This window comes from Photinus pyralis, unplaced genomic scaffold, assembly GCF_008802855.1.
Source record: "Photinus pyralis isolate 1611_PpyrPB1 unplaced genomic scaffold, Ppyr1.3 Ppyr1.4_unclustered_Scaffold5698, whole genome shotgun sequence".
Lineage (NCBI taxonomy): Eukaryota > Metazoa > Arthropoda > Insecta > Coleoptera > Lampyridae > Photinus > Photinus pyralis.
The window spans coordinates 1-13,057 of NW_022171817.1; the positions used below are offsets into that span (position 1 = coordinate 1).

General features: G+C 34.8%; 2 protein-coding genes and 1 long non-coding RNA gene across 3 annotated transcripts; 1 reads left to right on the forward strand and 2 right to left on the reverse strand.

Moving 5' to 3' along the window:
- Nucleotides 1-6,565: 6,565 nt before the first annotated feature.
- LOC116182499 lies at nt 6,566-7,824 on the forward strand. Its single transcript, XR_004147537.1, has 2 exons — nt 6,566-6,731; nt 7,370-7,824. It is a non-coding gene; the product is annotated as an uncharacterized LOC116182499 (long non-coding RNA).
- A 541-nt stretch (nt 7,825-8,365) lies between these two features.
- Nucleotides 8,366-9,323, reverse strand: LOC116182501. The gene is made up of 5 exons (XM_031503032.1): nt 9,227-9,323; nt 9,098-9,176; nt 8,964-9,049; nt 8,762-8,915; nt 8,366-8,707 (listed from the first exon to the last, which is right to left on the reverse strand). The coding sequence occupies exons 1-5, from the start codon at nt 9,269-9,271 to the stop codon at nt 8,595-8,597; spliced, it is 477 nt and encodes a 158-aa protein (XP_031358892.1). The 5' UTR covers nt 9,272-9,323; the 3' UTR covers nt 8,366-8,594.
- Nucleotides 9,324-9,464: 141 nt separating this feature from the next.
- Nucleotides 9,465-11,057, reverse strand: LOC116182500 (tetra-peptide repeat homeobox protein 1-like). Its single transcript, XM_031503031.1, has 3 exons — nt 10,653-11,057; nt 10,359-10,501; nt 9,465-10,305 (listed from the first exon to the last, which is right to left on the reverse strand). The coding sequence occupies exons 2-3, from the start codon at nt 10,371-10,373 to the stop codon at nt 9,553-9,555; spliced, it is 768 nt and encodes a 255-aa protein (XP_031358891.1). The 5' UTR covers nt 10,374-10,501; nt 10,653-11,057; the 3' UTR covers nt 9,465-9,552.
- Nucleotides 11,058-13,057: the final 2,000 nt, after the last annotated feature.

Consider the following 13,057-nt stretch of genomic DNA (forward strand, 5'->3'; position numbering starts at 1 on the left):
TATTACTCTTTGACAATTGGCTAATAACTATCAATGTCGCACAGCATATGGGATTGGTGGGCCTTAGGTAATATACAGCAATGAAGACGTAACGTTCCATGTAAACTTGCAATGAACTTGAGAGGGAGATGAGAACTTTACGAAAGGTTGAGGGAAATTTGTTTGGAAATTGGGGGAAGTGTAAGAACTTAAAAGTGAGGAAATTAAAACGAAGCTTATTGGGAGGAAGAACAAACATTGAGCGGGGGAAGTCAAGGTAAATCAAAGAGGGATCAATGAATGAATGAGTGGAATTTTGCACAAACTTGAAGGGAACTGAAGAAGGATCGAGTTTTACTAACTGTTGAATTGGGGGAAACTACTTGGACCCGTGTCTACCTATTTAATTATAGTAGATAATGTATTTAGGGATAAATCAAGAGTAATAATTCCCTGAGGGAAACAGGTAATACCCGAGCGACGTAAAAGTACCTAGATGTATTTTAAAATGTTGTTTTACACACAATTGCTACGACAATGGATCTGCATCACAACCTACAAAATGAATGAAGTTAAGTATCGTAAAAGAAGACCATTTTAAGAAATATAACATGGTTACCACCTATGAAATGTCATTCTCGTTCCTTCTGTAGGTTTTGACTTATATTACACGATTGACAGCTAACCGTTGTGTTTGACTTTACCGTAAATGTCAATTAATTGTCAAAGTAGTCCTATTGTTCTGACAGGGAATTAGATTTTATGTCTTACTAACCTATCACAGCACATTTTATATCTGTGATACGCGGGCATAAAGTACCACTTTATGCCCTAGGGCATTAAGATTCACCATAGTAACTCATTTATACTGAATGACAAAACAAACACATATTTGCGACATTGAAAATTAGAAACGTCAATTATTAATTGTCAATACCTACTAAATCACAAGATTTAAAATTGCGTTTGACGTTTGGATGGTTTCTATCACATAAACAAATTCGAACCACGCATACTCGATCAAACATAATGAATTATTTTGTAAACGAATTTTGACGAAGAAAACTATTTGTAAAACATAAAATTGTGTATGTACCACGGGCATAAACTGATGTTTATACTCTCGGGCGACTAAAAAGCTCGCGGGCCATAGGCCCTCGAGCTTTTTAACTCGGCGCCTTCGGAATATAAACATCACTATTATGCCCTTAATACATAAATAACTATTATAACTCCCGTTGTTATGACAGCGGGAATTATGGGTCTGTTTATGTGGCTATAGACTAGTATTTTAACCACCATGTAAATTATCAATAAAAAATAATTGTCATTAATGTCCTATCGACCGACGCATTCCTTAAGGAACTACGTTTTAAATATATGGATTATTAAGGAAATGGGCCGATTATACGAGCACTACAATTTGGCGTTTGAAACATTAAAATTTTATTGAGAACCGCTGACTTTTAGTTAAATGGGGGCTATTGTCCTATTGTTTCAAATGTCGCAGTGGGAATTCCCGCTACTTAACGACCTAATGAGAAATGTTAAATTATTGGTGAAACGAACTATATGTAGTGATTTACCAAAACTATACCTTACGTTTGACAATGCGTGTAACAAGCATCTTTGCGATCGTCTCGTAAAATATAATGCACAACGGAACCATAGTCATAATATAAGCTAGAAGTAAATTTTTGATTAAATTGTTTCAGTAATTGGAGGATACAACATCATTAGAGTATACAGATTCTACAAACATTTGAGAACTCTAAACTTTTGACCGAAAACATTATAGTTAGTTACTTAATAAATAAATGTGTAAGTGTATATTCAATGCAATAAATTATTGGTTATCTTCACTTGTTTGAGACTCGAATTTGTAATCCATGTACAGGTAATAAATGATTAATATAGAATGAGTTATCCACGCTAAAATCATTATTTTGCTTTACAATTCAAATGGGTTGTAGACGCACCTAGGAAGAGTATGGAAACAACAATCGCAGAAATTCCAAATATATAATGGCGTTCCGTAGCGAAGTATATACCCGAACCCAGATGGGCTACAACAATACCAGCGGAAGTAATCGACGCCACAATTATCCTACCCAGGACAACTTTATAATTTCCCTGCATGCAAACGTTAGAATAATAATACGGTTTATTCACTTACGTAGATTATCCCAATGGCGAGGACAAATGAAAGTATTATCATTAGCAAAAATGATAATGCTGACGATAATATAAAGTACCTCTCGACTAGAAGCAAAGGAGTTAGGTGTGTTATTTACATTTAATAATAATAATAAAGAAACACCATAAATACAATTAAAAAACACAAAACTCCTTCTTCACAGAAACACACCACGTTATCACAACCCACTCGTATTCAACCCAAACGCAAAGCCAAAGAAACACTTACACAATAAACTCCATTTAATAAAATTACAGGAATTATTATAATGATTTTTTTGTTTGTTTTGTTTTCCTCTTTTCTGATAGCGTTGGCTATTGTGCCCATCAATAGCTATGTTGGTAAGTATGAAATACATACTATCTCTAGATTTTCAATGTGAGGGTGTGAATTTTTGTTTTATTTATTTATTTCTTTTATTTTTTTTAGGACCCTACATAACTTCACCAGACACAGACACAGACACTAATCGTTACTTGATTTTAATCCGTGCGATTAGTTAACCAGGCTAGACCTGAGTTCTCACAAGAAACACCGATAATAATAATATATATTCATTGTGCTAGTACATTAAAAGTAATGTTTACACGCGTCATAAAAGCAGAACAATACATATAAATATAAAACACAGAGACTTGCTATAACATAAAACATAAAACGTAAACTTTAAGAAATATTAAAATTTATAATTTAACGTCAATGTTAAGAAAATCTTTAATATTGTATAAGGGGTTTTCAGTTAAAAATGCCTTTATTTTGTTTTTGAAAATCTTTGTATTTTCTGATCGAATGTGATCAGGCAACCTGTTATAAAACACCGGCCCCCAGTAGTTATAATAATAATAATAATAATAGAGATTTATTGCCCAACAGAACAGACCTTCCAATTACAGGCAATACATAATAGTTAACGCGCAATGATTTAGTGTAATAAGAAAAAAAAAGAAAAAGAAAGAAACACAACAAAAAACTCAAAATCTTAACATAACTAAACAACAACAAAATAATTAAATTCATGTTATGTTATGTTATGTGCAGCTTGCGATTTTTTAAGTCTAAGTTTCGCGCATACAAGATTATTGCTGTTACGTGTGTTGTACCTGTGGATGTCTGAATGGGCTACATAATTTAATTTATTTTTATGAACATACACCAAACATTCTAGTACGTACTGAGAAGGCGCTGTAAGAATTTTGAAAGATTGAAAAATGTAACGACAGTCTTCTCTGTATCCAGCACTAGCTACACTTCGGACACGCCTTCTTTGCATCGCAAATATTCTTTTTCTCCAACCACCTGAATAAGACGCTATTTTTTGACAGTGTTCGGTACCTAAAAATGACGTTTTGCGGATTAATCGCTTTCACCATGGCAACTGTACAAAAAGTGGATACTTTTGGTCCTAGTACCAAAAAGAAATTGACCTTGAAAGTTGGCCAATTAAAAAATTACAATGGCGGAGATATGTCACATTGACATCGTTTTACATTGCAGGTTGTAAGATATTTCTATACATACAAATCAAATATTTTTGCATATTCAATGCAAATAATGATGTTACCCATACGTATGTACATGTATTGAAAATGATTTACGCTCGCTATTTTTATTTAAACCATGTGTAACGTAATTTACATATTCCGTGAACGTAATTTTAATACGTGACAACCCGCCGTCGCGCGTAACGCCATCTACTTCAGACCCATTGCACTATTATCTGTCATTTTGAATTCAAAATTTGAAAAAGTTAAATGCAATTAATTTTAATTAAAAAACTGTATGGTTTTTTATTTCAATACAAAATATAACAATATTAATTGTATATACAATAAAATAACTGAAACTGATAGCGACATGGATTGCACTCCGCCAGAGATTATAGAAACGGCAGAACATGCTACCTCAAGATTTGCTCCCTACAAAGTCGCGAGAGGTGAGAAGTAAGAAGTAAGAACGAATAGGTTATAAGTTAACCTAAAAACTAGAGTGGCATGACACGTGAGGACAAGAAAGCAGAAATTCTTATACTATAGTAGTGAAACTGTGACTGAATCTAAATTCGAATATAATTTGAAGTAAAGGAGGTTGGAGAAAAAATTTTATGTTTTATTCGTACAAAAAATGCGTTTTCGGGACTCGGAAGGTTCTATCTCCTCGTCCTAAAAACTGACATTTTTTTGTACTAATGAAACAAATAACTATTTCATTGCAGTGGAGTGGCCCCACGCTATTATTCCATAACAAATTATTGAGTGGGCATAACTGTAATAGACACATTTTAAAATCGGTTTCGACACCATGTTAGATAAATGTTTTAACAGATACGCGACTGAAGCCAGTTTTGCGCTAATTCTGTCTTCGTATTGGCCCCACGTCAGTTTCGAATCAATAAGGACGCCAAGGAAATTAATGGATACTACTTCTTTTGACGTTGATGAAGAGAACTGAATTTTTTGTGTTTTACTAATATTTAAAATTAGCTTATTAGCACTAATCCATTGTTTTACATCTAATAAAGCCTTACTTATTTTTTCTTCATTCTGCACGAAATCGGAAGAAATCTAGTTAACGTTATGTCGTCAGCATACAGCGTGAATCTGGCACCTGGACTAGAGAAACAAATGTCATTAATAAAAATTAAAAATAAAACAGGTCCAATTATGGAACCCTGCGGAACGCATAATGTTACAGCTCGACATTGAGATTTTTTATTGTTGTACTGTACAAATTGCTTAAGTAAGATTGAATTAAGTTTATGCTATCCTGCGTGAAATTATACAAATTTAACTTTTTTAACAGTAACTTGTGAGATACCAAGTCAAAGGCTTTAGTTTGATCTAAAGATATAGACGTACAACTTCTACGTGCCTCTATACTGTCAATAATCTGCGTAGTGAAATTAAGAATGGCAGTAGTTGTCGAAAACCAAACTGATTACTGCAAAACAAATGATTCCCTTCCATGAAATCTATAATCCGATTCTTCAGAATCATTTCAAATACTTTCGAAAAAATTGGAAGGATGGATACCGGTCTATAATTAGTAGTTACGTGAATGTCTTTTTTATGAAGCGGCAGAACACAAGCAATTTTAACACATCCGGGAAAATGCTGTAATGTAGACATTCATTTAGCAAGGAAGTTAATGGTGATATGATTATGTTTATTATACATTTAATTATGTCCAAATTGTGACCGTACGCATCCCTGCACTTACTATTATTTAAAAGTTTGATTGAGTCTCTAACAACTATTTGTGATAAAGGTGCACATAGATGCAGTGGGGATTGAACCTTGGGGACAGATGATAAATATGTTAAAGGATCATTTAGGTCATTACTGTCTATATTTTCAGCTAGATGGAATATTTAAAAACTCTTCATTGAATGTCTCTGCGTCAATATTTGATGGGTTCACATCATTTTTGCAATACTGACCTTTAATAACTTTCCACATGGCCTTTGAAGAATTTTTACATTTGGAAATAAATGTATCATGAGCTGCAATTTTACTCTTTTTAATAGCCAAGTGATATTTATATCTAAAAGATCGTAACATCAATTTTACGTTTTCACTGCGCGACTGTAAATACAATTGTTGTAAAAATTGTAAGGTATTTCGCATCCTTTTTAAGTCCTTGTTGTACCATGGAACATTGAGAGATTTATTTGTACAATTCACAATTTTTTCAGGAAATGCTATTTCACAAGCCCCAGTGATAGTATTTAGAAACAAAATCAAAACAACAATTCTCTAAAATATTATTCAAAATAACTTTTCCGTGTTTATTTATTGGACGGTGTTTTCTAGGACTATTTATTCTGATTGGAGCATGATTGAGGGACATAATTGCATGTATTCCGAGATGGTGGCCATAAGATCTATTACTTCTACAGCGCCTTTATCCGCCCCCAAAAAATTTATATTAAAATCGCCAGCGACACATACATACCTGTATTTCACACATTGACGTAAGGCTTTCTACATAGTGCTTGAAAATATTTTAAAATCACCTTGCGGTGATCTATAAATACATAAAACTACTGCTTCTAAGACTGGTAGGTACACACAGGATCTTCGAGTGTGCTATCCTTTTCTGACGATGGCATTTCAGGGAATTTAATTTGTGTGTAAGCCACGCATAGTAGAATGAAAGCTACCCTAAAACCCCGGTTGGTGACTTAGCGTACAAAATCCAATTACCAACAAATTGGCATACTGCCGTAATGAAGCATGATTTGCAAATTTTTTGAAACAACCTTTGTATGATCGCATCTAGTATGATTTGTTACTGACTCGTGTGTGAACTTCACACAGACTGATATATGAACGGACAGTGCTTAGATAATGGATCATTAGTTTATCAATGCATCATAGTAAATGGAAAAAGTATATTAACAACATAGATATGTTTTATTGCCCAAGTATGTCCTCGTCCTGTTGCTTTATAATGAAGAACCTGCGTCAAGAACAAGGCCGGAAGTTGGCATACAATAAATAATCATACCGAGTGGTTTACCGAAAACACTTGACGCCTATGAGAAACGTACAAAAAGGTCAGTTTTTCTTTACATTGCATTTCTCAATCCATTTTTAATTTTTAATTGTTTTTTCAAATATTTATAAAGGAACCGTATGATTGTCATGATTACTACTACAGACACAGCTGACTAATAACATTTCGTGATGTATAGTATTTATAAATGTGGCATAATTACATCCATCTATTCGGATCTGATGTTTTGGCGGTCGTCAACACCTCCATGCATTTCAAGGGCATAAAATTTCATATTGTGCGCCCGCTACACCTTTGGAATGCTCAAAATTTTTGCACGCCTTAACGCACTTTTGAATTTGAATTAATTTGGGAATTATTACAAATCAGGCGTGGCGTTTGCTAATTCAAAGTATGTACTCTCAACTCTTAAAACATGCTCAAGATGGAATCGCAATTTATCCTTCTAAGATGTGGTTATATCCAGAAGAAAGAATGTAGAATTCCTAGAAAGATGACATCGTTAATGCATTTGTAAGTTACTTAAAAGTGTACGCCTTCAATATAAGGTATGTGGCTATTTAATTCTCAGAAGCTATATTTCAACCATTTAATATAGATATTGAGAGGTTCCACCCTGTATATACAACTTACGATGATACATACATTTTTGAGAGTTGGCAACCATGCAATTTCCAGGTGGTGAAAAAGCTGCCTGCGCCATCTAGAAAGCAATATAGAATCAAAGATTTCAACTTCGGGAGTATCGCAGGAGTCCAACTTTGGGGGCCTTGCTGTTTCTACTACCATGCGATCAAAAATGAGTTGCTGTCGAGTAACCTTTGGAATTTTTGTTTACATGGGAAATCGTACTTAACCTGAACTTCCAAAGACGACTCGACAGACATTTTTGATCGCCAGTATTAACTGATGCAATATTCTGGAAATATATTGGAAAGAAATTGCAAATTTCTTGAATTGGATAAAGAAGAAAAAACCATCAAAATCATATTATGCCATTTGCTTATCTAACAGATTAAAAGATTCCTTATCTGTACAAGGACTCATCAACGTATACTATATCATGGAATACTCCATTTACCTACAATTTATCAATGTAAGGAAACGACAATATTAAAAAATTATTTATTGTTCATGTTTTATAAGATTCTGTGCTTTGTTAGTAAAGGTATAAAATTGTGTGCTTGTTTGGTTAATGGAAATTTTCTATATATTTGAGTTTTACCAAGTTTTTAACTGGAAGTTTATAATAGTATCTAATTAGCTTTATTATAATGACGTGTTCCGCATCCACCTTTGGATTTTATGAACAAATAAAATAATGATGGGAAAGATGTGCTAATTCCATGCAAGGGTTAGCAAAACAGCTTATTACAAGGTTCAATTGTATGGAGAGTACACCACATCAGTAAGTTCAAAAATAATCTGCCAATGAAAATTTTCAGGAAGTCGTAAGACTTCATTACAAGCAAGCACCATTTCGTATTACAAGTGGCCAACGGTATTCCGATCCATTTGATTTGGAATACCATGAAAAGTGTTTTTGCTAATAATAAAGAGCAGAAAAAACTGCGTTGTCCCACTCTTGCGATAACAGTCTCGAAGTTTATTTCTTTGGGCAAGGCAAATTTATTCACCGGCGACGGCGACCCTCACGGGTCAGGGCTAAACACTAGTAATACAATTGTAATTGTTTATTGAGAGCTTTATTAGCGTATGCGTATCAAAGTACGTAGTAGGCTAATTTGTTGGTAATATTAGTTTAAAGCATACTTAACATCTCGAAAAACAGAAGTCGTCTCAGCTACCCTGCTATGATTAGGGCATTCAGCACAACAAGGGAAATACTTTCCCACTTCCCTTTTTATATCAAGCGAATAAATAAGATCATTAGGTTGTAACTCTACACTATTAATACACGTGAAATGAAATCTTTTTTAATCTTCGTTTGCTTTCTCGTGTGTTCTTGGTGTTTATAGCATTCTACAACGACAACGGTATTGTCTGACATCCACCCTAAAATTTGTAAGTCTCTTTATGGATAGCAGTAGACAAAGTTAATAAACTTACAAATTAGTAAAACAGGAAGTACATTCAAAAGTATCGCCCAAGGAGCTGCAACGAAGCGTGATATACGTATCGAAGCTGTTAACAGGAGGCAGAAGAGGAGAACTGCATTCAATATACTTGATAAGATCCACACCCTCACCAACAGGAGTATTTCCTAAAGCTTATCGGTTACAAATCCAATGATACTTGTGAACCAACTCACCTTTAACACTCCCAACAAAAGAATAACAGAAAATATCAGAGGTACCAGAAAATAACCGGCTGTTACGTAAAATACATTCCGTTCAACTGTAATTTAGCAATTGTAGTATGCGACCAAAAGAAGTATTGACTTACTGTGATAGTAGCTTAAACTCTCGGTGGTAAGTGTGCAGCCCAGTGTTACAAAAACGTAACACAAAACTGAGAAAAGTACCTGAAACAGCGGTTATTAGTTTCCGGTTTAAACCAAAATGAAGAACTTACACATTGGCTGATGCCAACTCTTAACAAAATTGTGTAAGTGTTCATTGTCTTCACTGAAATGCGGCAACTGACTATTACAATGCAACAATCACCTATGTTGACGTATAATTGACGCATGTATGGTATATTTTGGGAGAATTATCTAAATTATCTATCGAAAGGTACTTCAAAGTTGTAAATTTTTGCGCGTTAAGATTAGACAAGGATCGATTGACGCGCATGCTGTAGTACTTATATGTTTTACAAAATTTATTTAGAAATAAATTGTACAAAGCCAGCAAGGTACTATTTTCTGTACACGAACTTAACTAACAGTCAATGGTAAATCACCATACATGGGAGCCGTGACCGAAACCAATTGCTCCATGTCCTAAACTTGCACCTCCGTGCCCCAAAGCGAATGAACCATGTGTTAAATCAAGGGAACCATAACCAGCTGCCAATGCTCCATGGCCCAAACCGGCTCCTAGTTCAGCTGCAAGCCCAGCTCCGGACAGTCCGGGGGCCGATGCGAGTCCAGCTCCTAACAATCCGGCGCCGGCTGTAGCTACTGGTTGGGCGAGTTGTGGTACACTGACCGGGACGGGTTGGGGAACTGGAACAGGCACCGGTTGTGGTACTGGAACTGGGATAGGTTGAGGTACTGAAACGGGAACGGGACTCGGTACCGGTACCGGAACTGGACGTGGTACTGGAACTGGAACAGGCCTATTAACGGGAACAGGAATTGGTTGAGGCACAGGTACATGAACTGCTCTCGGAACATCAACCGGCACTGGGACTTGAAATGGCACTGGTATGGGGCGGTTAACTGTAACAGGTACCGGTTGTGGCACTGGGATGGGCACAGCTCTGTTAATAGTCGTAACGGTATTGACTCCTAACGCCAGGCCTCCCAAACCAGCCGAAATTAATCCGCCTGCACCTCCTCCAATACCCAAACCATTGTGACCTCCCAAAACGTCTAACCCGCCGAGCCCTAATCCATCATGTCCATACCCCAATCCTAAAAGACCACGTTTTTCCTGTTTCTTCGCTTCCTCCCCAGATGCAACTGCAATCAACACAATGGCGAATACCTAAAGGGAACGATTTCATTAGCACAATATATACATAGACACTAAAGGCTTACCTGTATCTTATTCATGTTGGTGTGCGCAGCTTTGAGTGCTTGAGTCCATTTTCCGTTTTGCTTATATATTAAAATCTTAACGGCTCCACCTCTCTACGGCGGTTTAAGATATATCATCGGATACTGCGTTTACTTTCACTAATCTGCAATACGCGTGATACAAAGAATGTTTAAACGTATACTGTTACATTTATTATTTAATCGTGAAATTTGTTTGAAAAATTGCAATCTGGCTCACAGAGAACAGTTTTACATGATTTCATTTCGGAGCATTCAAATTATGGGTTTAATTACCACAATAAATTTTGTTATTCGGTGTGTTGCTTCATTCAATCCTTAGTACCAAACTGCATGTTCGAAATTTTGCATTTCGGACAGCTCCAATTTTTCTTACGTGTTTTATATGTTTTAAAATCCTACATTGCATACGATCCTTCAGCTATTCCAGATTCATATGATTTCTATGGATTCCTCCAAACTCTTCCGATTTTTTTTATTGTTACGTACATTTGATTCCAAATTTTTCCCATCGCTCATTATTCAGACTTGTATTATTCACTTTTTTACATGTATTATATTGATGAGATTCAGATTCTTTAAGTTTGTGAGTTTTCTCACGTTTTCATACAATTGAAATTCCTGGCTTTTCGGATTCTTCCGTTTTATTATGTTTACGTACATGAAGATCCTACATTTGGAAAAATGTTCCCCCCTTCCGACGGCCAGTCGTTTACAGTATGCACCATAACGCAATCCAATCGTTTGACGTTGAAATCGAATACGTTGACACTATAATACCAATCATTTGTAGGCGTTTAAAGGGTAAAGTAAATAATTTGATAAATAAAATCGATGTTGATATGTAGCTTAGCTAACGTTTTTATTCAATTATCATAATCATTTTCAAATAAAAATGCAGATGGTGAAAGCTCTCACAATAAAAAGTACTAATCCACTGCATTGTTAAGAAGGACGAGTATTTAATGCGGGTTTTAACGGTTTTCATTTAGATAAATTATGAATAAGAAGGAATTATGCATTAGCAAAGTTTCAATTTATCAATCTTACGCGTAATCTAACTCAAAATAGACCAGAGCCTGCACATCTACACTATAGCAGAAGCTTTTGGTGAATATTTGAAGTCTCTAGATTTGTAATTACTGAGATCTTTAACGAATATAATGGCGTATTTTAGCATTGTTTATGTTTATGTTTTGTATGGGTTTACCAGGTTTGCCGAGTAGAAAAAATTCACAGATTTCCCAATCCTTGCAACCATCGGAGACATTGGAAATGATAACCGTATAACCTATAAAGCCATAAATAACCCTTATTCCACGGAATAATCTTGCTCCACTCGCGTAAACTAATTTTAAATTTAAAATGCTCATTAAGTCATTAATGTCACGTTGGATAATATTGATATTAACGTCTCAGATTATTTCAGTAAGAAAGAATTTTGATAAACAATTTTGGAATGACATCAAAGTGTCTTTATTATACACAAATTTTATCAAGGAAACGATAAAACATATTGCAATGGTGTATAGCAATTCAACTCTTCTGCATTTATTAAAATTATGTGCGCTTCCAATCTTATTACTCTTTGACAATTGGCTAATAACTATCAATGTCGCACAGCATATGGGATTGGTGGGCCTTAGGTAATATACAGCAATGAAGACGTAACGTTCCATGTAAACTTGCAATGAACTTGAGAGGGAGATGAGAACTTTACGAAAGGTTGAGGGAAATTTGTTTGGAAATTGGGGGAAGTGTAAGAACTTAAAAGTGAGGAAATTAAAACGAAGTCAATGAATGAATGAATGAGTGGAATTTTGCACAAACTTGAAGGGAACTGATAAATGAATGGGATACCATGGATATAAAACGTCTACGAAAGATAAAGTACGCCACAATATCGATTCTATAACAAAATAAATAATTACCATAAAATAAGACATTCATAATCGTAATTTTAAATATAATGATTTTTTAGTTTTCAATCACATGTTAATGATCTTAGAGAAACAACGCATAGCATATCTGGGTAAATTCAGTTGATGATGTTAGATCTTTGGAAGTTTTGAGGTGAGAATTGATATGCTTACTTTCAAGTCGATATAACCATCAATAAATTAAGAAGTGTGGGAAACATCAAAGTTCATTTTTTATTAGGAGGATATTAAATTATTTCGACTATAGATAGATATTATTTATTGATATTTCAATTACAGCCGTACAATAAAGTTTATCAAACTAAAATAAAAATTTAAATTACCCGACGTAAGGTGGGACAGAGACATATTTTTGGCTGAGCTATTATGTGTAACGTAACATAAGCATGGTATAAGGATGTAATAAGATTGTTTGTTAAAATATTTCTTTTGCGCAGCCTACTAATGCGAATTATGGGCTTAAAATTTGTACTAGTAAGTCCAGGGAATAAAGGGATTTTAACTTGCAAAATGAGAAGTAGTTCCAATTCGTTTTGCATGTAATATAGACAGTCATCTACTATCGGAGTAAAATGTAGAGTCCGCTCACTTTGAAGGCTCAAATCTCAAAATCGCTGGAGCCGATATTAATGAAATTTTTGGAACGTATCAATTGGTAAGTTGTTGTTAACATACGTAAATTGTAAATTTTTGCTGCCAGGACTTTTTACGTTATCGAATTTTCCTCACAAAAAAAGTACT

Bases quoted from the DNA above. Each gene is read 5' to 3' on its own strand.
- LOC116182501 (XM_031503032.1), bottom strand. From the start codon at position 9,271: ATGAACACTTACACAATTTTGTTAAGAGTTGGCATCAGCCAATGT. The intron at 9,177-9,226 runs GTAAGTTCTTCA...CCGCTGTTTCAG, and splicing joins GAGTTGGCATCAGCCAATGT to GTACTTTTCTCAGTTTTGTG. The intron at 8,708-8,761 runs GTAAGTTTATTA...TACAAATTTTAG, and splicing joins ACTTCCTGTTTTACTAATTT to GGTGGATGTCAGACAATACC.